Raw genomic sequence first — 25,428 nt, 5'->3', positions numbered from 1 at the left:
CTCAGAGCAAAGTTGAGTAAGCATATCCCTCAAGAGAACTGCAGTACGAAATTACAAAGTAAACATCCAAGTTTTTGAATCTTTACATTGAAAGCAAGTAGATGAACAAGATAACACACACGATGATTATGTAATTTGCAGAAAAAAATTTCAAATCAATTATCCATTATAAATATAAATGAAATAATAAAAGAATATGCTCCAACAAAGCCAAGCTACTAGTTTTTATTTCAAAGTATTGGTTTAATCCATCTTATTTGGAAATAAAAACATGTAGTTCACTGATATCTTATGACTGTACTCGTAACCATTTGAAGTTGTGAATAGATTCTTTAATCGGTCGATTTTCCAATTAAATTCCGAAAAAGTTGTGAATTGATGCTCAACACCTCTTTGATTTTATCATATAATTCCACATAAGAAATAGTTTTCGCAACAAGAATAGGAGTTGTTTTTTCTTTGTCATTCCCTGCATATTTTCATTTTTAAACACATTCAACCGACTACTCATATTCAACTGGAAAACAAACTGATATCTATATCATATTCGCGATGTCCATAACTGTAATTCAATATAAAAATTTCATTAAATTTCAAACATTGTACAATACTGATAACGATATGTAAGTCGTTACGGATTGCAGAAAACGACATGTAAGTCGTTATGTACAGACGAAAATTAAATGTATGTTTTACAGTAGACCAATAAAAAGAATAGTCAAACATGCCTTTGCAAACTTACATTTTACTCTAACTAGTACAGATGATGGGTAATGAGAAAAGGTTTAAAAGTAACCCATATCAAAACTCTAATATAATAATAAAATTAATTCAAAATCATTGTTCACAAATAAAAACCATAAACATATATACAACAACATGAAGAAATTATTCAAAAAAATGAACAAAGAAACTAACCCAAAAATTGAAAATTACAACATTCTCTTCTCCAAATGCCCAGCAATAATATTGCAAGATTTTATTACCCACTTCAACCAAATGAGTGTTCAAGGAAAAGGGAATGTAGAGTTTATGGTTTCATTAAATAAAGAAAAATGATGATGACAAAGAAAGAAATTGCATACCTCTACAACCGATTTTTGAAGAGCAAATGGAAGGAAGATAGAATTTAATTAGGGTCAAATGAGAATTGAAATGGGAATTAGGGCAGCAATGTCTTTTTTGTATGTAAGATCATTTTAATCATTTACAAATTATATTTTTCATTTTCCATATCTTTAGGCCACTCACCCAAAGAATTTAGTTTGTGGATTTTTTAAACTAATCTTTTGTTTGACTAGACTTATGAAACCCTGTCATTTTTCTTCTTTTGAATTTTTATTTATTTATTTTTTCCTGTGAATTGCTACCGCTGCTACTAATCAAAAGTGAAAGAGAGATGATTGGTATATAAGTAGGAATTCACAAAACCAGATACCTCAGTTCGGGAGTTTGGGGGGGGGGGGGGGAGAGTAGGTTAATTTTTTTGACATTATTTATTCACGTGGAACCATTCCTTTATAAGAGTTATGTACACATTCCGTAAAAATAAATTCTATACACTAATCATATACGCCAATCATTTTTGAAAGTGAACCTCCCATTTGGAAGGTAAAGTTAAATTGGGATTTCCACAAGTGACTTACAATTTGGATTTTTCCAGTTTAAACTAAAATCGCTGTTACACCCCAATTTTTAAAATCATTATAGCCTCGTGACAACTTTCTAAAGTAACATGGGAACACTTACGAATACCAACCTACTAGAGAAATTTCGCTATTCCAAAACAATATAGCAAACGTAACTATCAAGTGAACCATTTGAAATCTTGTATTTTTTTTATTTTTTATTTCTTACTTTCACTTTATATTTTGAGTAACTCATTAGTTCTTCTGCGACAAGATACTATATATGAGCTCATCGAGTAAATCTTGAACGATCCCATCAAAAGCTTAACACGAATAGACAAAATTACCTTGTTGGTTCATAAGAGAACTTAGTTATACACGATCTTCACAATAAAAGATGCACTGCAAACAAAGGCTACCTTTTGCTCCGCCTGGGAAAATCAACAACAAAATGAAAGAAACTGTTATATTACATGGAGACAACAATAGGAGAGACTCGATTTTGTTTCTATTTCCTATAGAGCTGAAGATGTTACAGATCAAAAACTGAAATAAGTCGCAAAAAAGATTTTACAGATAAAAAAATGAAAAAAGTCGAAAAAAAAAAAAAAGAAAAAAAAAATTGAAAAAAAAAAAATTGAAAAAAAATTGAAAAAACTATCATTTAAACATCAACTGAATCAGTTGTACTGTCCACAGATTCTACTCGACGGTGTTCAAGAATTGGACTCTGATTTTCTAATTGGTCCATGTTGATAGATACCTCATCTGCTCTGGTATTCGATGAATCTTTTTGATGTTTCCTATCGTGTCTAGATTTAAGAATCCGAGATAGCACCTGCACAATGTCCCTCATAGATGGCCGCTTTCTTGGGATACGGTTGACACATTTATAGGCAAGAGAAGCCACCTCATTGAGTTCTTGGACATCGAATTTCCCATCAAGACGAGGATCGACAATTTCTTCCCATCCAACTTTCCCTTCAGTATTCATGGCTGCCTATCATGATAAAGTACTGGTATTAGAAAAGGCAAAAATGATTGCAACGTTGGCACAAAAAATGCACATAGACAAATCAACAAGGGAAAAAAATAAAGGAAAATGAGATAGTAGGAACAAATTATAAAGGTACGAACAACGAAATTGATCCATTCAGCTAAAAAGAAAACATTGGAGAAACCAAGTAGAGACCACTTCATAAAAGTACTTATGACTGATGTCATCCCAAAATCCTAGTGTTTGTTTGGCAATGTTTAAATTTTAATTTAAGCCAGTGATATATACGTTAATCCACATATTTCATAGGATCCATAACTTACTACCCATATATTATCCACACATTCCGTAAGAACACTTACTAGTTCAACGTACTCCATGAGACCCTGGAGTGGATTTCTTCCCGCAATAAGTTCAAATAGCAACACACCATAACTATAAACATCACTTTTCTTCGTAAATGAGCGTGTTGATATGTATTCAGGATCCAAATATCCAAACGTTCCCCGAATATTGGATGCATGTTTGTTAACCATCTCTTCCCTTGAAAGCCCAAAATCAGCCACCTGCATATGTTCCATGCTGCGAGTATGAAATCCCTAGAGAACTCATTTTTCAATTACTACAGTAGGCAATATTGTGAATTAGTTTATTTTCCATTTACTTCCACATGCAATCAACATAGACATACCCGGGCTCTCATAGACTGATCCAACAAAATATTGGATGATTTGATGTCTCGATGTATTACAGGAGGAACTGCCTGCAGGTAATTACAGAAGAATCCAAAAAAGAAAAGAGAAAACATACAAGTTAATGATCAGGTGCGAACAAGATAAAAGGAGACGGGTGAAAATTGATCACTATCATACACACTCAAAAAATAATAATAATAATAATAATAATAATAATAAAATCACTTCTTAAATAAAATAAAATGATATTGTAAAACAGTTGAAATTCAATTTATTTATAATTCAATTTTTGAACTATTCTATTATAGATAAAGTAACAAATTCAATTTATTGAACATATTATAATTCACATAGAATTTGACATTGAAACTAGCAAACTCTACTGCTTTTAGAATTTTGCTTGATTAAAGAATATTATTCCTAGAGCATGCTTAATGACAGAAGCACTTAAGACAGCTGAAATTTATATAAAAGTCAATGTCATTGACATGCAACAGAAGGGTATACTTATAAAACTTACCCCATCATGAAGATATTCCAAGCCCCTAGACACATCAAGAGCTACTTGAACCCTATTCTCCCAGTTCAATGGTTCAAGATTTTCATCTGAATATCCATACAAAAGAGAAGCATGTAATTAACAAAAAAATTACAAATGAAAGAAGAAAGAAAACAAAAGAACGCATAAAACAAGAAATCCAAACAGTAACTATCATCAATAACTTTGCTACGTCATATTTGACATGATTTTATGAAAATATGAATACAGCTAAATTATATGTTACTTGCATCATTTATATGATGATTCTAAATACATCAACCAAGACTGTAGCATTTGGAATTAGCACTTCCGTAAACAAAAATACAAACTCAAATCGTGTTTTGCTTATTCACAGGTAAGCTGGAGACCTAGCAGATTAACCATTGCTTAAAAAAAAGTAAATACATAAATAATTAATTAAAAAAATCAAAATAGCTAAATGTATCAGAAAGACAAGAAGATATTCATGAGCATTGAACCCTTCCAGTAGATACTCCAATATTATGTCATCCATGAGTATATATGCACCGGAAGAGAATGAATTGGAAATAATCCTCATCAATTTTTATTTTAATTTTTAGGTGAACTGTGGGCTTTCCAGGCGTAGTATCACAAGAACAGTGGTTGTTCAGATACAAAATATTTACATGAACTACTTAATTTAAATTAACAGCAGAGCAACACTGCCAGATAACACAATATCCATGATCTTGTATCATGTTCACTCACAGCAATAATCAGATGACCTAGTAAGGACAAAGCTAAATCATGGATATAAAACAAACTGCAATGCTCGAACCTCCTTCCATCAGTCCACTGGACATTAATCAGAAGAACTATGGCTATTCCTAGCTTGGGAATTTCTCTAATTTCAATTCTGTAAGTTCTATGTTTGTGTTCACCAAAGAACAAGTAGAATTACGTGTGCACTTTTAATGCAGCTTGCTCAATCAGCGCCTTTAATCATAGAAAGAATGATATCTGAGACCATCCAGTATTGATGTACATTTAGATATGGCTATGGGTCACACTCGCATATAGGCTTAACAACACCACTCAACCATAAGGTAAGGCTAGCAGCATCAGAAAACAGAAGATGGAGTAAATTATTAGTTTCCAGAGAATGCTTTTATTCTATCAATTTTTTCTGAACCAGCATAGCCAACTTACTGTACAAATGAGATGCCAGACTTCCTCTGCTCATGAAGACATATATAAGCATATGTTTGTTCCTCTCTGCACAATATCCAACCAAATTCACAAGGTTTCTGTGATGTAACCTTCCTAATAACATAACCTGAGAATGAAACAAAAGGAAAAGTTAAATTTGATGGTATCCAGAGTCGATGATTAGAGTTTTAATCTGTAATACAGTTTTTTTAGAGATTGGAGATTCTTCTCTGTACCGATCTCAGCTAATTGAAGTCTCTACTGATGGTTAGAAATTTCTCTAGTGAATATAATTTTGAACTACAGAGAGTAGTCCAAGTTTTCAGCCAATGACTGAATATCATTGAATTCCAGTCCTTTTTCTTAGTAGACCAGAAACAAGCCATGTTTGTTAGCAAGAAAGCATCGATTAACAGTATTCTAACAAACTGTTGATAATCAATATTTCCTAACTTTTCGTCAGCTATTAAGATGAATAAATTTCTATTACTCAAAACCTTTACAGCATTGGAAGTCGAAGTCTGGATCCACGGTTTCATGATTCTTCTGTTTTCTTTGCAATGGGGATGGGGAACTATCAAAGTTCTCAACTAAGTTTCTTCATGGTCTATGAAAGAAGCATTCATTGACTCCAGAAGCAACGTTCGGCATTACTAATATAGCCCCTATTTGATAACCATTCTTTCGAAACTCTTTTTATCTCATACTCATTTTTCAACCATACATTTTCAGAATAAAATATTCTTCACAGAAACGCAAAACGTTTTCATATTTCTTCATTTTTCAAAAATTTACTACAGAAAAACTCTTTTCTTTTCTTTTCTTTTTTTTTTTTTGGAAGACTGGCTGTCAAACAGGGGCATAAATTTTACCAAGCATTAGCTTCTTATCTTTTGTGATTTTAGGCCACGCAGTGCAATGCAATGCAAGGGAACATGTGCTTAGCAAATACAATTTTATGACTCTTCAAATGGTCAAACCAGAAGCCATAATACTCGTTAAACAACGGTACCTCTGTTTGGAACTCTTTCTCCCCCTGCTTAGAATCAGTTGCAAGCACTTTTACAGCAACAGTCTCACCAGTTGACATCTGAGCTTTGTAAACAGGACCAAATGCCCCTTGACCTATTAATGTGGTAAAATTATAGGTTGCTTTTTGCAGGTCCCTGCTTGTTTATCAACCAAAACTAGATTCAGACAAAAAAAATATAACCATAAAACAGAAGATACATACTTAAACCCACATACTTTACAATTACAAAATCTGGATTTAGAATGAATATCTAATATCACTGAACATTCAAATATATTCTGTTCCAACTACAATAATCCCTGAGTTTTTTAATTAAGTGCCAATACGCACTATTATTCAGGCTATGGAATAATTTGTCCCCATTAAATAGTATAGACAAACTCGGGCCAAACTTTGAATCATAAGGTCCCAATATTTACCCATTTAAATTGAACTCAAAACCTGACAAAACAACAAACTCTTGAGTAAAACCTTCAGCTTTTACTACTACAACAGAAAAAATTTGTTATTCCAGTGTCACCTATGCTACCAACTTACTTATTTGTGAGACCTGGTTACTATTTTCTACAGCTGTTCGGATTAGACCAAACGGGAATCCCGCCAGTATTCAAAAGTTTACACTCACTTCATTCTAGGACCGATCAATAGGTGTTCAGGTATCAAATAGATAATGAATTGATTTAAACTAAGATACTAACCGCAGATTACTTTCTAAACCAATGGTGACAAATGGACATCTCATGGTGTTATATCTTCCTGCAACAATTAACAAAGAAACTAAGAGCAGCCACATACATACTTGTAACAGTATTCCAGTATCCCAGATGCAGAAACAACATTGGCCTTCTTTAGTCCCCCAAGCCACAATGACATGCCATTCTGATTACTTGGCCTGGGAGACTCGGTCCCAAAAGATGAGTCTGACATTATTGTACAAGAATCAGCCCCATTTGCACGGATTGGGATAGTCGCAGTTCTCCTAGAACTGCTATTTCCAATCTGCGAGCGCTTCCTATGGTACCTAAAGCAAAAGAATGCAAATATGGCCAAAGCCACACCGATCACCACCCCAATTGATATTCCAATTATCAACCCCGATGACTCTTCTTTCATCTCTTTCTTATTGGATCAATATATTCTATCCAAGCATCTCATTTATGGAATAAACCTGTTAAGGAAACATCCATAATTAGCTCGTGTAGACAGTGAAATTTGACCAAAATATATTTCCATAACACAAGCATATTGATCAAAGGAATTCTTACATAGATATGAATCGTCAATATCAAGACAAAATTAATAACATCTAGAGATAATTTCTCTCATTTCAAGAAATAAGTATTGAGAGAATTAAAGACCAACCCATAAACAATTTTTACTTAAACAATCTAACAATAAACAAATGCAGAAATTATGGGTCTAAAGCTTTGAAATCTGAAAAATTAACTCACCACAAAGACGAAAGTTCAAAATAAATCAACTGAAGCAAAAGGCTGGAAGATTCAGAAACCTTTGGTCAAACTTTCCGTGTAGTTGCTAAAACGGTAAAAGTCGAAATTCTCCCACATTTTTATGAAAACGAAAACATTAATTAAACAAAGCAAAAAGTATAACTCAAAAGGACAAACTCTAAATCCAGAAAATTCAAAGCAGAAGAACGCAGATCAACCTTTACTCGAAAAAAAATAAGAATAAAAAATAAACAAACCAAAAAGTAGTCAAAAACAGCAGCAAACAATTTTTAGCAAAAATACACGGAGTACAGCGTAACGGATTGGACATTAATTCAGTTTTACCTTTTTCTTGATGAACGTTTGACTGAATAAAATCTCCGTCGAAGATTAAAGGAGCGACAGTTAATGAACAAATAGTAAAAGAAGAAAAGAATCTGAAACGTTGCGAGAAAACAGAGGAATGTGCGAAGGATGAGATTAAGAGTAAGGAATTTTGGAGTGAAAAGAGCAGAAGCAAAAATTTGATTTCTTGCTGGCATTTACTTTTATGGAAAGTTGGTTCAGTCGCCGTTTTTTAAAGTTGAGAATGAATTGCGCGTGAAGCGTGGGAACGTGGGACAATTTGTTTTCCTAAAATACCCTCGTAGGGACCATGGTGGTATTTTTGTTTGCATTTGTGCCCCCTCATTTTATTAGATATTGCAGGGTGAATGGCTCTTGACTTTCACTTTTCACCAACTTTATTTTGGAAAAATGGCAGATTTACTAATCTTAGATAATTATATTCACAAAATAATTAAACTTAGAAGTCATTAACCTTTGCTTATTAGAGCAGTTGTGTCTCGTTTGTGTCGGATTTTTATATTCGATTTTTCATTAATTAACACATCACTTTGTATTAAGGAGAAATGCCCCTTCTTGGAGACATTTGCTACAAATGGGACAACTTGAGAAGTAATACTTTAAATAAAAGACTAATTTCATGAAACCAGCAGGGGAAACACTAGCGCATTATTGTCAATGTTGTTTTGAAGTGAGGTAGAATATAATGTTCCTCTAATTTTTCTTACATCGCTCGTGTAAGGCTACTTTGTGATTAAAAAAACATTTGAATTGTAAACACGACACCTTCTTTTTACATCTTGAGAAATATAGGGACCTAATAGCTAGTTTTGTAAAATACACGGATTAATGTGGAAATTTTATTTACCTGAATATTGTGCATTTATGGACTTAGAAATGAATAGATTTATATGCTCTTCCTTTCAAGAATAGAAAATTAAAAAAAAAAAAAAAAAAATCCTCTTGATAGTCTGCTCTAATCCCTTTATGAAACTTCTGTTAGAGGGTTCAATTTTTTAATTTTTTGGATTCCTTAGAATTTGGAGTTGTATGAGTTAGGACACTCCCAAATATGTTCATAACTATTTAATTGAACAGCAACTCTTAAACCACCTAAAATTGATTTTTATTTTTTTTTATCATGTTCGTTTTCGCAAAATAAATTGTGAAAACATGCTTGTGGTTACAAAATTAATGTACTCAAAGACAATTATTATCCTTATGTCATTGGTTGATTTTGGTAGAAAAAAAATCATATTTTAATAAAAGATGATAAAATGTACCTTTGAAAATTGATATAAATTACGAGTATATGAAATGTTGTGTTAAAATTACTTAATAACTTTGACTTAAATTATTATCAAAATTTTTAGCTACATAATTGAGCTAAATATAGCCCACATTCTAAGAACTAAATAGCTGTAAATGCTATAATTATTTCCATAATAAATTTTAGCTAAGTACAATTATAAGGGTAATAATGCAAAAAGCATACTCAAACCTACAATTTTATTTGGTGCTTGGTTCTAATTTGTCAAAAGTAATCAGGAAGAGTTGTCTTTATTTTCCTTTTTCGAGTCGCTAAAAAAGTTTAAGGGGCCCTTAAACATGGGCTTATATGTCATTTGATGGCATTCGGCATTCATGATTACGTCGTTACAATATTTCGATCATATTTTTGTACTAGATGTAAAATATAACGGCCATATAATAGTAAAATACTAAAACTAAAACAAACTACTGATAAAATTTACACAAACGAAGTATTTTACTTGACAAAATCATTATGCTAGTTGAGTTAATTCTCGGTGATCGAGTGCTTTAACTTCAATTTAAAGAACGAGAATAGGGGAAAAGCCATTCAAACAGGCTCTTTTGACAGGGTTTATTTCCAGGGCTGCCCGTCAGGTGCCCCACCAATAGGGGGCACCAAATCAGCCCTGGAAATAAATCATGTCAAAAGAGCCTGTCCCCCCAGCATAATTCCGAGAATAGTATGACATTTAAACACGAGTGTATTCAATTTTAAAGCGCAATTATTAGTCAACAAGTCATAAAAAAAGGGAAAATAAAATTTATAAGCTTTACCATTTTATATTAAGATTTAAATTTCTAAACATCTTGAAGAAAAATAAATTCCCACCAATAAAGTGAATAACTATTTTGAAGTTTTGGTGGGATTTTTGGTTAATATAAATAAATTATTTTGGACATTCCCTTGTTGTAATTGGAGGCCATGTGCCAATTAGGTTTGACATTGAATGACTTGTAGGTATGTATATTCAATTTTAGGATACAAGTGGTTGACGTTTGAGGTTTAGAAAACTTAAATTGTAGTAATTAGCCGATAACCTAATCTAACTAGTTTAGTAATATTAAAACCAAAAATTCCAAACTATAAGAAATAAATGTGGATGAAAGCAAGTGTGACAAACACTTCAACCATATCACCAAAGTTTACCAAGATATTTCAATATTTAAAATTTTATCTCAACTCATGAGTTGAATATGAGTTCTTCTTGTAAAAATAATTACACTCTTCAAACTTATTAATTGATAAAGATGCCCCCCGAGGCACATCTGAGTTGGTGGAACAATTGCATTGGTGGGCTCACAAACCTAGCGTGGAGAGTTCGATTTCTGGAAGGCAGCATTTTGAAGGGGGGATTTATCTCGAAGGCAAGGTGCTGGAAGGCAGTGACGATAGCTCTCTTAGGAGAAGGAATATAAGTAATGCAGGAACCTGGGAGCCAACAAGGGCACAACCCGCGATTAACTTCCTCAAGCTAATAAGAGGACGGGGGCTTGAGGTCCAGGAATTAGTTTAGCGAAGCTGGGAGACCTGGGTATCAAAAAAAAAAAAAAATTTGATAAAGACTTTAGGGGCATATTAGATAAGGAAATTAGGGTCCAACGATGGGCTTCTGTTATTCATTTATTATTTTTTTCTGCTTCTTGTAAGTGAATTTTTTGGGAAAGTTTCGTTAAAAAAAAAAAAAAAATGGTTTCATTAGGGTAGCTTCTCTGACAACTCTTATAGTAGAACAAGCAATTTTAGAAAAATATTCAAATTTGTTTAAAAGTGACTTCTTAGTATCAAAATCGACTTTTTACTTATCAAAAATTCTGTATGCGCCATTAATAAATTTTATCATGTAAGTGTATTATTTAATCATATGTGATAGTATATCATTTGAAAATCGGGAGCTCTAACAGTTGTCCGGAATGAATTCACGCGACAACTATTGATTTAATATAATAAATATGTTGCATTTACGAGTACTTTTATAAGCAAGTCTTGCATTTTCTTCCGAAAATGAGTATAACAAAGGGGGAGAGTAATGCAAGTATATGAATATAATTATGTTGATAAAATAATATGGACAATACAAATCACCCAACCAATTAAAAAAAAAAAATCCAAAGCATCACTTAATAGAAACAAGACAAGAAACTTAGCCCCCGTTTGGTTCTATTTTTTATCCCGAAAAATCAATTTTTTGATCATTACTTCCCTAAGTCAGTCGTCATTTTTTACTTCTTCGCTTATAAGTGAGATCCACTTTTATTTTTAACGGTCAAAAAATTGATTCTTATAATCACTATTAAACAGGCTTTTAGTATCATGTGTTTGGATTTTAGCCCACTATAATGAATCAAGAATTAACAAACATTTTGTCACATTAATAGACACATTGGGTTATATTTTATGAGGTTCACTTGATGTGTGACTTACCTCGACCAAGTGTGCATAGATCGTGAGTTGAACTTACACAAACACATTGCACGTTGTATTGACAACAAATTAGGATCAAAACCCAATTTTATTTATTTATTTTATTATTTAGACTTTGTTGACGCAGAGCATCTAGATAGAAGATTTAGTTTCAACGTGGGGGGAGGTCATAACCCAATACTCTGAATCAAATTAAAATATGGAAAAATTGCACTAATAGTCATTAAATCTATTACTTTTATAGTAAGTAGGTTATTGATCTTTTCGAAAGAAAAAAGTTGTTCATTAATCTTTTATTATAACTTGAGGTCTGTTTTTAATAACGGGAATTGTCTAAATCTTTGTTAAATAATAACACGAGCCTTGTGGAAGCACTTCAAGTTTTCTTTATCAATTGAAGTTGAGACATAAAATTTACCTTCATGGATATTTGAGGGTTATGTGATAATTTAGTAAGCCTTTCGAAAATACTTTTTATTTTTTTTTATTTGAGAAATGGTTATGCAACTATAACGAAAAGTTAGAGATTAAAGTACCATGTAATCCTTTTTAGAATGACAATAAATTAGGGACTAAACCATACAATTTTCTCATATATGTAGATGGATGATTTCCATCCATTTTCGTTAGCCAAAAAATTTGACCAGCCTATTCAAAATTAAAAAAAGGCAAAATATCATCATGACGTCCGTTCTAAGGGTTGTTTTTGAAAACCTAATGTTCGTACACATTTCTCGTGTTTCTCTGAAGGTAGATCTGCATTTTCTCACGAAAAGAACATCAAGACGTCCGTTCTGAAGGGTCATTTTGAGAAGGTTTTTGAAGTTTGTGCAATTTGTCATGGGATTTGTTCCATTAATTTTCACAAAATAAGTTAAGACGTGTACAAATGTGATACAAATTTGTCTATCCACGTTTGATTTTTGATACAAAATTGAGTTTCATATGATTTTTATATAGGGACAAAGTTCGTGTGCCACTCGTGACAACAACTCTGGATGAAAGGGGAATAAGTGTACTAAGAGAAGGGATTTCCCAAGCTGTGGTTCCTCTCCTTCCTCTTGAACCTTGAACAAAAAATTATTCTCAACGCTTGCCTACGTGAGAGATAGCGGTATTCAATTTTCAACTTGTCAAGTGTCTTTAAGTCATTGCCATGTAGGCACTCCATTTTTCACATAGATTGTTTCGCTAATTTTGACAGACGGAAAGTGATTCATATATCGATAAGACAAATTCTTGAGCTCATATATAATTTTGAAAAAAAAAATAATAATAATAACTGAGTTCTTGTATGATTTTGATGTATGAGGTAAAATTCATGCATCGTTCACACATTTAAATCTTAAAAGCGCAACATACTAAACCATGTCATAAAATGAAAAATAGAAGAAAAGATTAAAAAGCTAACTTAAAAATGGCTGAAAATCATCTATTTGATTGCTAATTTTCCAAGGATTAAGGTCACAATAGCCCCCAAAAAAAAATGACTGAGGATGAATTTCCAAATGACATGAAATAACATTGTTCATCAGTCGGTTTGAACCTCCACTTAGTTTCACCCAAGATTTATCAAGGATATGGATAGATCACCGACAAAGAAATTATCTACTCCATCCGGCTAGTTCCAAGTTCGAATCCCAAGAAACTCATTGTCAATTAACCAATGCTTTACCAGCAAAGCAGACAAAAATGGCCGAAAATCATCTATTTGAATGCTAATTTTACAAGGTTTAGGCCACATTAGCCAAAAAATGATTAAGGAAGAATTTGCAAATGACATGAAATAACATTGCTGCTATTTACCCTTTTATATTTGAAGTCGGTTTAAAGAATTCTGATTTTTGTAGGTTTATGTAAAGGACAAATTAATCATTTTGTTTCTTTTCTTTCGTAATCTACATCGAGGGCATACTGGTAATTTCGTGCACAAGATGACAGAATGTTTTGACGGGATTGCCAAACGCTGTTTCCCTTGGTGGGGACAGAAAAAGTGTGGAAACGGCGTTTTTGGGCAAAGGTTGACAAATTTTAAATCAAGTTGCCGGTCTTTGCAAAACGGGTGAATGAAGTGGGTATTATTATACGGGTTTGGATAGTCCATTTGATCTTAGTCACACACTCAAAGAAATGTGTAAAGAAAGTAAAAATGGTGTTTAGATCCAATATCATGTGAATAACGAGTGGATGCACATGCTTGCATTGGCCTATATAATAATTATAATACCCTCACGTGTAAACTCGATCCATTTCAATTTCTTTGAATTTTCAGGTATGTAATTTTCATCATTTAGCCCCGTTTATTTCTCATTATTTCTCCATTAAAATGAAAAATATGACCGTTATTCATCATATCAAGTCATCATACTTGATTTTTTATCTCTTATGTGGGGCCCGTAACGTCTAAATTTTTCATTCTCATTTTTACATTAATGTGTATCAAACGAGGCCTTAATGTCTTTGGAGACACATTTAATATGTAAATTGAACGGGGCTTGACTTAGAAGCATTCTATTTGTACAGAACCAAATAGTGTGTTCCATTTGGTTGCCTCTACTTAAAAATATAAATGAATCAGACTACCCTTTTTTACGTGCTATCCATGTCAATTTCTATTTGCAAGTTGTAAGTTTTGATTGAAGTATTTTTCAATTTAGTCTTTGTTGATAGAAATCAAAATCCAAATTTTAATTTAAGTTAAAGTTGACAATTAGTTTTAATGACACGTTTTATGGAACTCGCAACTCTTCAATCACATATTTCATCAATTTTTATCAAAATCTACTAAAAATTTGATTTTAATCTACACCAAACATGAGCTTAAATTAGCGTAATCTATATACGGGTGGAGTCTTGAGAACGTGATTTTTGTTATAAATTAATATACAACTAAAAATCTACATGATAAGTCTAGAAGGTCTTTAATGAAATGTAGCATGTCTCTCTCTCTCTCTTCTCCAATTTTTTTTTTTTTTGGTAACGAGAGAACCCCGCAGCCGTTACCCTTCGAGTGTGTACTTGGTAAACCCTCGGACTGACACAATAGCCTGCAAATCACGTCAGCTAGGTAAATCGTACCAGACAAACCCTGTGCGATAGACTCGACCAAGAAAGTGTTGATAGGAGGAATCGAACTCGTAACCATAGGCCTCCACGCTCACCTACTTCAATAACTCGGCTACCCCATGAGGGACATAGCATTTTTCTCTTTAAATTGGTGTCAACTCAAATCTCATATCCAATTTTTCGTAATACAAAAAGAAGTTACGGTTTAACATTCTTATATTGCAGCAAGAAATATTTTAACGTCTATATTACTTTCTGAGTGCTTTTTAGTGCGAGACGAGCTTTAGAGTTCCAAGATTCATCGCACCTTTAGACTATTATTTGGCTATGTTCGAGTCAATAGATGTAACGAAACCCCAGAAATCGTAAAGGGCGCATTAATGTGAAGAACACTGTCTGGCTAAAGATATTTTGAACATTATAGCATGCGAAGGCAACTTAGGCAAGGAGAGAGTGGAACCCACGAGCTTCTTGGCAAGTGGAGATTGAGATTTATGATGGCCAGTTTTCGGCAATTTCCTCTAGGTTCTAATGTCAATTTGGTGATTAGGGGTTTATTAAGATCTTATTCGGAACATTTTACGTTATTTTAAACGAACGGGGCATGGTATTGAGGTGGACGGAGAGGAATCTGGTCTCAGCTTCTGCTTGGCACTAAAAAATGCAGATAAGAAGGTTGTAATTGTAGAAATACCTAGTTGATGACACATACACATGTTTTAGAGTTTTGAAAACCCTTTGAATCAGCTATTAAATCTGCATAATTTTCTATGATTTAGTTATCAATTTTGATAGTAGAAATATATGTTTATATCATGTTCTTGTAGACTGAAGCAGTTTTATCTTTTCTCATCCGATTGTCAGAATGAGAAGATTTGAGATAGAAATCGCATGTTGAAGATAAATAAAGGGATTCATTAGACTAAAGATGTTGGTCTCAGGATTATTATTTCATTCAAAAACGATTGTAGTAAACAATTTTAAAGGATTACAGAAACGTATAGAACGCAAGAATTTTCGCCCCTAAGGGCTCGGATGTTCAGCGAAAAGGCCTACTCACCCGTTGAGCATCGACAAAAGTAGATTAGGCTCGAATCCACTAAGAATCACAAAAAATCGATACAAGAATGTATGAAGAAACCACAGTTCCTTCAATTTCAGTTTTCTTTCGCCTCTCTTTTATACAACACTCAATTTTCTACAATCTCACAGATCGTATACCAAATACAACCCTAACATCACTCAGATTAGAAATTGTTTTCAGAAAAATGCAAGAACAGAAGAGTCCAGAAAACCCTCAGAGAGAAGACAAAGAAAACCTAGAACCTTTCACTCAGATTACGGCAAAAGTGAAGAGTCAAGAGACTTTAACAGTCCACCAAAATATTAACAATCCAACGATCACAAAAGTACCAAGTGTAAGGTCCACAACAGTCATCCTTTATTAAGGAAAGACGTGTTTCAAAAAAAAAACGCTTTCCATTTCCAAACCATTTCAACCCGTTGGATCAACCAACCCAGCAGGGCCTAATACCACTAAATTGAACCAGCCAAGAATAGAGAGGCAGCCCGCCAACAATCTCTACCTTGCTAATCTATTCTTGGTATTCTTTCATGGATTCAAGACTTGGTCTATTTTTGTTTCATTTGCTCTATAAAACCTTTAAAAATAAAAAATGAAAAATAGTCAGTTTATTTTCAGAAACAACAAATAAAATTCAAATATCAAACTGAATTTATTACCTTCAAAGTATGTTCAGAATTTTCAGACAATTTTTGAACTTGTTTAGAGGTAAAACCTTAGTACCAATATCAGAAGGATTAAATTCAGTTGGGATTTTAACCAAGTTAGTTAGTCCCTTTTCAACCATATTTCTAACAAAATGAAATTTAATATCAACATGTTTAGTCCTATCATGATATACAGGATTTTTACTCAAATGAATTGCACTCTGGTTATCAGTACAGATTCTAACCATTTCATTCATGAAACCAATTTCATTTAATAAACCCCTTAACCACAAACCTTCTTTAACAGCATTACATGCTGCAATATACTCAGCTTCAGTAGAAGATAGAGCTACAAGTTTGTGTAGTTGGGACTTCCAACTAACACAACTATCACAAAGAGTAAACACATAGGAGGAGGTTGATCTTCTTTTATCTAAATCTCCAGCAAAGTCAGAATCTGTATATCCTTACAGGATAATGCCTTCATTACATATTTGAAATTTTAATCCTAGTTCAATTGAGCCCTTTAGATATCTTAACATCCATTTGATTGCTAACCAATGTGTCTCACCTGGATTGGCCATGAATCTACTAAGTATGCTTATACCATGAGCTAAATCAGGTCTTGTACATATCATAAGGTACATAATAGAGCCAACAGCATTTGCATAAGTTATTTTACTCATTTTGTCATATTCTTCATCAGTTTTAGATGACTATTCACTAGAAAGTTTGAAGTGATTTGCAATAGGTAAAGTTACGGGTTTACACTCAGTTATAGCAAACTTCTCAAGTATCTTATTCGCATAAGAGTTTTGATTTACATACAGAACACAATTCTTTCTATCTCTATTGATTTCCATGCCTAAAATTCTCTTTGCTTGTCCAAAATCTTTCGTTTCAAATTCAGATTTAAGTTTTTCTTTAACAGAAATAATTTCAGATTTATCATAGCAGGCAATAAACATATCATCAACATATAATAAGAGATAGAGAGAATCAGGTTCTCCTGACCCTTTGAAGAAGAAACAAGAGTCAAAATTACTCTTAAGAAATCTCAAATTTCGAACATAAGAGTAAAATTTCTTATACCATTGTGTTGGTGCCTGTTTCAAACCATAGAGAGATTTCTTTAATAAACAAACCTGATCATATTTTGACTTTAGTTCAAAACATTTTGGTTGATTAATATAAATCGTTTCTTCAAGTTCACATTTGCAGTCAACAACGTTCTAATTTTTAGGGTTTTGAAAATCAATAGCACTTGAAGGTATTCTATTTATCTGATAAGTGGTAGTTTTCAGGACTTCTCCCCAAAAGATCTTTGGAAGACCAGAACTAAGTAACATACAACTAACCTTTTCCAACAAGGTTCTATTCATCCTTTCAGTGGTACCATTTTGCTGATGAGTGTGTGTTACTATTCTATGCCTCAAGATTCCAAATTCTTTACAAAAAAGATCAAATTCAAAATTACAAAATTCAAGGCCATTATCTGTTCTAAGTGCCTTTACCTTTTTGTTTGTTTGATTTTCTATCATCAGTTTCCATTGTTTAAAGTTTTGGAAAGTGTCTGATTTATGTTTTAAAAGAAAAGTCCAAAAATCTACAATTAGCAAATAAAATCTGAACCCACTTAAAGTATTTACAGATGTTGGACCCCATAGGTCATCATGTAAATACTCTAGTATAGAATTTGATTTGTCAATTCCAGTTTTAAAAGGTAGTTTATTTTGTTTTCCAATAACACAGTCTTCACAGAATTCTAATTTTGCAATATTGTCCTTTCCAAAACATTTTAATTTGTTTAAAATTGTCAATCCCTTTTCACTAATATGGCCAAGTCTCCTGTGCCAAATCAAGGTCTTATTGTCATGTGATTTTACAACTGCAGAGCTATTTCCAACTAATGGTTTAGCTTGCAGTGTAAAGATTCCATTAGATTTAGGAGAAGAGATTATCTCTTTACAGTTAAGACTAATTACACTCTGTCCTTTATGAATCCTAATTTTATATTCATCATCCAATTGCCCCAAAGAAATCAAGTTTCTTTGAAGATCAGGCACATATCTTATTTGAGACAATTCAAGAATATTGTTGTTTTCCAGTAACAAGTTAAGGTTTCCAATACCTCTTATTTGACATGTCATATCATTCCCCATCTGAACTTGACCCCCACTAATCAGGTCAGTAAAATCAATGAACCACTCTTTAATGGGACACATACGGAATAAACACCCAGAGTCAAGAACCCATTCATCTTGGTTTCTTTTGGTTGTGGTAACAAAAACAACTCCCTCTATATCAGGTTCATTATTGCAGACAACAACTGTAAACCCATCTATATTTGTTTTACCTTTCATGTCAGATATTTTCTTAAAACAGTTTTTTATGAGATGTCCTGTTTTACCACAGTAATAACATTTTCTGGTTGATAACTTAGGTTTTGATTGATTTCTGTTTTGATTTCTAAATTTAGGAAATTGAGGCTTTCCCTTCTTGTGTGAATTAAAATTACATTGATTATTATTTTTGTTCTGATTTGCTTTCTCTCTTACATTCAAACCTTTCCCAAACTTAGAGTCTTTGGATTCTGTTTTAAGTTCAAGTTCCTTATTCCTTAGAGCTGATATAACAATATCAACAGTAAGGTCAGTTCTCCCATACTCTAAAGCATTTCTCAGTTCTCTATATTTGTCACCTAGTGCATTTAACAGAGCAACAACTTGTTGATCTTTAGATAATTCCTGTTCATAGTCAATCAATTCTTGAATCAATCTAGTGAATTTATCAAAATTATCTTCTAGGCTTAAGGAGGGATCAAATCTAAAATTATAGAATTGCCTAAGAAGATAACATTTGTTAGGCATAGATTTAGTCAAGTAGAGGGATTCTAGTTTGGTCCATAAGGCTTGAGTAGTAGTAGTTTCCCCAACTTTTCTTATTACACTATCGGACAGATGTAAGAAAATTGAACTCCAGGCAATCTTATCTAACTCATGTCCCCTATATGCACTCATCTCAACAGGCCATACCCCATTAATGACCCCAGCACACCTCTGTTGTAATAACAGAGCTCTTATTTTCTGGCGCCACAAACTAAAATCTCCAATCCCTCTTCAAATTTCTACTTCGAATTTTTGTGCAGTAGTCATAATCACCAATGTTTTGAAAATCGGACCGGATCGGACCAGCCGGTTCAACCGGGAAAATCTGGAATCGGTCCGAAATTCGATCTGGTTAGCTTTGAAAACCTTTTAATTAAAAAACTGTTTGTGAACCCGTTGGACAGGCCGGTTTTTTATAAACCCGTAACCCGCTACCAGTTAGAATAAAATTGTGAAAAGAAAGAAAAACCCTTATTCCCTGTTTCAATTGAAATCAAACTCCCGTCTTTCTCTCATCTTCATAGGCCGCATCAATAGAAGGTAAATTCCAAAATCCTCTACTTTGTTCTTCAATTAAATCTTGTTCTTCCATTAATGGACTTCTAAAGCAGGTTGGTTTGTTTCTAAATGCCTTGATTTTCATTGTGTTCTTTTTTTTTCCCCAGAACTTCTTGTCTTTTTCCTCCTAGATTCTAAGTAATTTAAGAACAAGAATTATTTACTTTTCATATATTTGTAGTTTTTGAATAACAATTTTCATATTTGATAAGTGAAATTTATTGAAATTTGTATACTTTTTTCTTCCCTGCCAATTTTGGATTTGTGTAACTTTAATGTACATTTGGAAGAGCAGAAACCCAACCTTTTCTCCACATAATTCTGTTATTATATTGCCCTTTATTCATTTCTTGGGTTATTGTTGACTTGTTTTGATGAGGTTTAACATAAGCTAAATTGCTTTCATTAATGGTGGTTTCCTGGAATTTTACTACCCATAGGAAATAAAAATTTGGTCTTCTGAAATGTTGGTGTCAAATATCTCAATGAAAGAAAAGTGAATAGTCTCTGGGCTTTTATTTGGAATTTGTTTTTCCATTTTTGTCAAAGGAGTACAATATGTTGTTTGGAAGGTTGAAGGAATATTATGCTTGGTCTCTCACAATAGGTTCCTTTTTATGCTGTATCTAACAATTTATATAATTGTTAATTAGATTCTGGGTTGTACTTGTGCCATTGTGCAATCCCAAACTTATCCATCAACAAACGAACTTGAGTTTTGTTCTCTTTTTCTACTGCCTTACTGGTTTCTTGGTTTGAAAATTTTATTGGTAATGGTACTCTATCTAACTATGGTTATTTTAGTTTCTTTTACTTAGGAATTAGGATGGATGACAATACTCAGTTTTCAGAAAGGCAATCTATAGGTTCCACACCTTCTAGCCGTGCAAAGACTGATCCTGCATGGGAACACTTCTCGTCTAGTCGTGATATTGATGGTAAAGTTTTTTATACGTGTCTTTATTGCAACAATAGCTTTAAAGGTGGGGGAATTAATAGAATGAAATACCATCTTGCTGGAATTAAAGGTCAAATATCTCAATGTAAGAAAGTTCCTTTTGATGTTCAAATTAAATTTCAAGGAGTTCTTAAGGATATATCTAAAAGAAACAAGATGCTAAAGAGGCTCATGATTGTACATTTGGGAATGATTATATAGATTTAGAAATTGGAGGAGAGGAAATGGAAGAGGATATTCAAGAAATACATGTGTCTTTAGAAAAACAAAGTCAAGAAAAAGGGAAGAGGAAAGCAAGTGACAAGATTGAAACCGTCCCAAGGACTACTCTTGGATCTTAGCCTAGTATAAAGAGTGTTGTTGCTGGTAAACAAGCAATAAAGAGAGCTCATATGTCTTGGGCTAGGTGGTTTTATGATGCTTGCATTACATTTAATGCTTTGCAATCACCTTATTTCCAACTTGCTTTAGATGTCACTGCTGCAATTGGTCCGGGATTTAAAGGTCCATCTTATAATGACATTCGTGTTAATTTGCTGAGAGATTGCAAGAAAGAATATCAATTGCTAGTTGACACTTATCGAAGTCAGCGGATAAATAATGGATGTACAATTATGGCCGATGGTTGGACCGATCAAAGACATAGAACTTTGATTAATATTTTGGTATATTGTTTGTCTGGGATTGTATTTATAAAATCTTATGATGCATCAGATGTAGTGAAAGATGCTCAAACATTGTGTAATTTGTTTTCTGAAATAGTTGAATGGGTTGGACCTCGTAATGTGGTTCGTATGGTAACTGATAATGCCGCTAACTATGTGGCGGCAGGGAAATTATTGCACGACAAATATGATCACATTTTTTGGTCTCCTTGTGCTGCACATTGTTTGAATCTTATTTTAAAAGATATTAGTACTATGCCTCACGTACATTCCATTGCATTACGTGCTTCGAAAATTACAATATTTGTGTATAATCACACAATTTTTTTGTCTTGGTTACGAAAAATACCTAAATGGAGGGAAATTGTACGTCTAGCTGTGACTCGTTTTGCTACCACTTTTATTACATTGAAAAGTATTTATGATCACAAACAAGCATTGCAGAGTTTGGCAACAAGTAGGCTTTCAACAACCCATAGGCTTTCGAAAAGCGCAAATGGAAGACTCGTGAGCTCTATCATCTTGGATAACAAATTTTGGGAGGATTGCTTGATGGCTGTGAAAATTGTGGCTCCTATTATAAGATTGCTACGAATTGTAGATTCAAATGAAAAACGTTCATTAGGTTATGTATATGACGGCATGCATAGAGCACGAAAAGGAATCAAAAATATATTCTTAAATAAGAAGAGATTGTAGAAACCTTACACTGATATGATTAAGGAGCGATGGGATAAACATCTTCGTCTTAACATACATGCAGCAGCTTATTTTTTCAATCCTGCTTTCATTTATGAAGAAGGATTTTGTCAAAAAGTAGAAGTCATGCAAGGTTTATTCAATTTGCTTGAAATCAAAAGTATTTGTGGTGATGAGACAAAAGCAATGGGGGAGATAAGGATGTATCGAGAACGTGAAGGGAGTTTTGGAAGGCAATCTGCATGTAATACTAGAAAATCATTACAACTTGGTGAGAAATTGTATTTAGTTATTTATTGTTTATTTTTAATCTTAGCGCTTGAAACTAATTTTATTAAATTATGCAGATGAATGGTGGAAATTGTGTGGATCTAGTGCTCCAACTTTGCAAAAGATAGCTATTCGAATACTTGGTCAAACAGCTTCTTCTTCGGGATGTGAAAGGAATTGGAGTGTCTTTGAACGTATTCACACACAAAAAAAAAGAAATAGATTGGAGCATCAAAGACTCAACGATCTTGTCTATGTTACGTATAATTTGCGATTGAAGAATAGGTATATAATCTTAAACTTTTTACCACGTCAAGAGTTTATTTTAATGACTCATTTATTTGATATATTTTCTTTATCTAACTACTACTCATTTACGACCTTATAGGCGTTATTATAAGAAGAGGTCTTATGATCCAGTTGATTATGAGTGTATTGACAAGACAAACTTTTGGATAGAGGAAGAAGTGCCACCACAGGATTTCGAGTACGAAGACTTGGATAATGCTATTTATGAAGAAAATGCAATTTCCAGTGTTAATGATCAAGAAATTGATGATAATGTTCAAGGTTCGTAAATAATCTTAACTTATTGTTTTTATCTTTTTTTTTTTTAATATTAGTCAAGTATTTTTATCTAATATATTGTTACGTAATTTTGTATTTTAGATGACAATGAAAATAAGGATGAAATTAATACTCAAGAGATGGGAGATTTAGATACAATGGATGTTATTCATCGTTTTTGTGGTTCATGTGAACGTGGAAGTGATCAAGGATTGAGGCTTATAGATGAAAATGATAAAGGAGAAATTTAACTATTTAATATTTTATGTTTAGTGCACTTTTTTGCTCCAATTATTACATGACATTTTCAGTATTGGTGATAGTTGATGCGAAACTTTTAAATTTTAGCTATTTAAGCTTTCATGTTGTTCACTTATTGACATTATTGTTTACTTTATATTATTGACTTAGTAAGTTATTTAACTTGTTTTAAATTATATGATTAGATTGAGTAGCACTTGACTTAGTTGATTGTAATTGATTGTTTTGTGATTTGATTTCAATATTTACTTTTCATTTTTTTTCTCTCCTTTATAAATGTATATTTTTCATTTTGATTTTATAAGTCACCGGTTAAATTCCGGTTCGACCCCGGTTCAACCTTTTAATCCTTGACCCTTTCTTTTTTTTGGGTCGATGACCGGGTCGATTTTTAAAACATTGATAATCACATATAAATCCACAGATTCAAGTTTATATGCCACACAGGATATAGTAAGTACAGACAGTGAGAGTAAACAATAAAGATTTCAATATAGCAATCTTATATTAAGAATGTGCAGATATTCAACAAGAGTAATGTAAAGATATAGCTACCAACTTGAAAGAGGGTCTAAGGGGTGATGACCTGTTCAACCCACTACCCCTTCAGATTCTCAGGTCCTCGCAGGAGACTTTGGACAAAGGAAGGTAGCAGAAGATCAATTACCTTAATGACCAACTCTATGAGTAGTATATTATCTAAACAGTTAACTGAGAAACTAAGAAAGTAAGGAACTTATACCAAAGATTGAAACACAGTATTACAGAATGAAGAAAGTAATTAAGGGAATACCAGAACCGATTGCACAATCCAAGGTATCATATAAGAAGCCAACGAGTCACAGCAACTCAGTGTGACTCAGCAGTGAGTCACAAGAAATCAGCAGGAATCGGAATGAGTCGAGTTGACTCATTGCTACTCAGTACGAGTCTTTATGAAACATTACTCAGAAAGATTCAGAAACCTCAGAAAACCAAGAAAATACAGTAATCATCAGAAATAATATCACAAAGACGTATCACAAAGTACACAGTTGAAAGATCCAGCAAAAAGTTGAACCGAAGGTAGATCTTGTAAGAAATTTTCACAAAGAGTACTCGATTTAAGATTTAACCAAAAATCTACGATCTAGGTCTTTAAAAAAAACTTTAAAAGAAAAATTCAAAAACCCTAACCCTTCGTAAACTGCTTTGATACCACTTGTTGGTCTCAGGATTATTATTTCATTTAAAAACGATTGCAGTAAATAATTTTAAAGGATTACAGAAACGTAAAGAACGCAAGAATTTTCGCCCCTAAGGGCCCGGATGTTCAGCGAAAAGGCCTAATCACCCGTTGAGCATTGACAAAAGTAGATTAGGCTCGAATCCACTAAGAATCACAAAGAATCGATACAAAAATGTATGAAGAAACCACAGTTCCTTCAATTTCAGTTTTCTTTCGCCTCTCTTTTATACAACATTCAGTTTTCTACAATCTCACAGATCGTATACCAAATACAACCCTAACATCACTCAGATTAGAGATTGTTTTCAGAAAAATGTAAGAATAGAAGAGTCTAGAAAACCTTCAGAGAGAAGACGAAGAAAACCCTGGAACCTTTCACTCAGATTACGACAAAAGTGAAGAGTCAAGAGACTTTAACAGTCCACCAAAATATCGACAATCCAATGATCAAAAAAGTGCCAATTCTAAGGTCCACAACTATCATCCTTTATTAAGGAAAGACGTGTTTCCAAAAAAAAAACGCTTTTCATTTTCAAACCATTTCAACCCGTTGGATCAACCAACCCAACAGGGCCCAATACCACTAAATTGGGCCAGCCAACAATAGAGAGGCAGCCCGCCAACAAACGAGACTTGTATTACACGAATTCACTATAACAATAGAAAAATGGGAGAATGGATCGAAAATAACTTGAAGAGCTAAGATTCTTAAAGATCTAGATGTTTTTGAATCTTTTAACCATAAACCGTGACCCAGAAAAAAAAAGGATTTATGTAGTCGGCTCTAAATATATGATGATAATTAGTTTTACTTTTATTCTTGTTAATGACACATCCAATTAAACTCTTATTTCTGGTGGCAAGGCAATAATGTCAGTATAACATGGTACGTTACAAAGTGGTAGTGATGATGGCGGTGGCAATCCAAATTTACAAGTGTA

At 33.1% G+C, this 25,428-nt stretch overlaps 2 protein-coding genes across 3 annotated transcripts; one reads left to right on the top strand and one right to left on the bottom strand.

The window, feature by feature from the left end:
- Positions 1-2,260: 2,260 nt before the first annotated feature.
- LOC111379385 (calcium/calmodulin-regulated receptor-like kinase 1) lies at positions 2,261-8,070 on the bottom strand. Its single transcript, XM_023002744.1, has 8 exons — positions 7,861-8,070; positions 6,864-7,232; positions 6,044-6,197; positions 5,032-5,158; positions 3,841-3,926; positions 3,317-3,388; positions 2,988-3,191; positions 2,261-2,628 (listed from the first exon to the last, which is right to left on the bottom strand). Exons 2-8 carry the CDS (start codon positions 7,175-7,177, stop codon positions 2,293-2,295), a joined length of 1,293 nt encoding a protein of 430 aa, XP_022858512.1. The 5' UTR covers positions 7,178-7,232; positions 7,861-8,070; the 3' UTR covers positions 2,261-2,292.
- An 11,660-nt stretch (positions 8,071-19,730) lies between these two features.
- Positions 19,731-23,298, top strand: LOC111379391. Of its 2 annotated transcripts, none has more exons than XR_002700042.1 (4): positions 19,731-19,821; positions 22,509-22,716; positions 22,820-23,001; positions 23,101-23,298. XR_002700042.1 is itself a non-coding variant. In XM_023002748.1 (4 exons), the coding sequence occupies exons 1-4, from the start codon at positions 20,840-20,842 to the stop codon at positions 23,247-23,249; spliced, it is 582 nt and encodes a 193-aa protein (XP_022858516.1). In that variant the 5' UTR covers positions 20,801-20,839; the 3' UTR covers positions 23,250-23,298. The 2 variants fall into 2 exon arrangements, 1 of the variants encoding a protein (XP_022858516.1); XM_023002748.1 differs by lacking the exon at positions 19,731-19,821 and adding an exon at positions 20,801-20,882.
- Positions 23,299-25,428: the final 2,130 nt, after the last annotated feature.

The sequence above is a fragment of the Olea europaea genome, unplaced genomic scaffold, assembly GCF_002742605.1.
Source record: "Olea europaea var. sylvestris unplaced genomic scaffold, O_europaea_v1 scaffold1980, whole genome shotgun sequence".
NCBI classification, from domain to species: Eukaryota; Viridiplantae; Streptophyta; class Magnoliopsida; order Lamiales; family Oleaceae; genus Olea; species Olea europaea.
The sequence above is the reverse complement of the archived record's forward strand: the minus strand, read 5'-3'. Positions and strand labels throughout refer to the sequence as shown.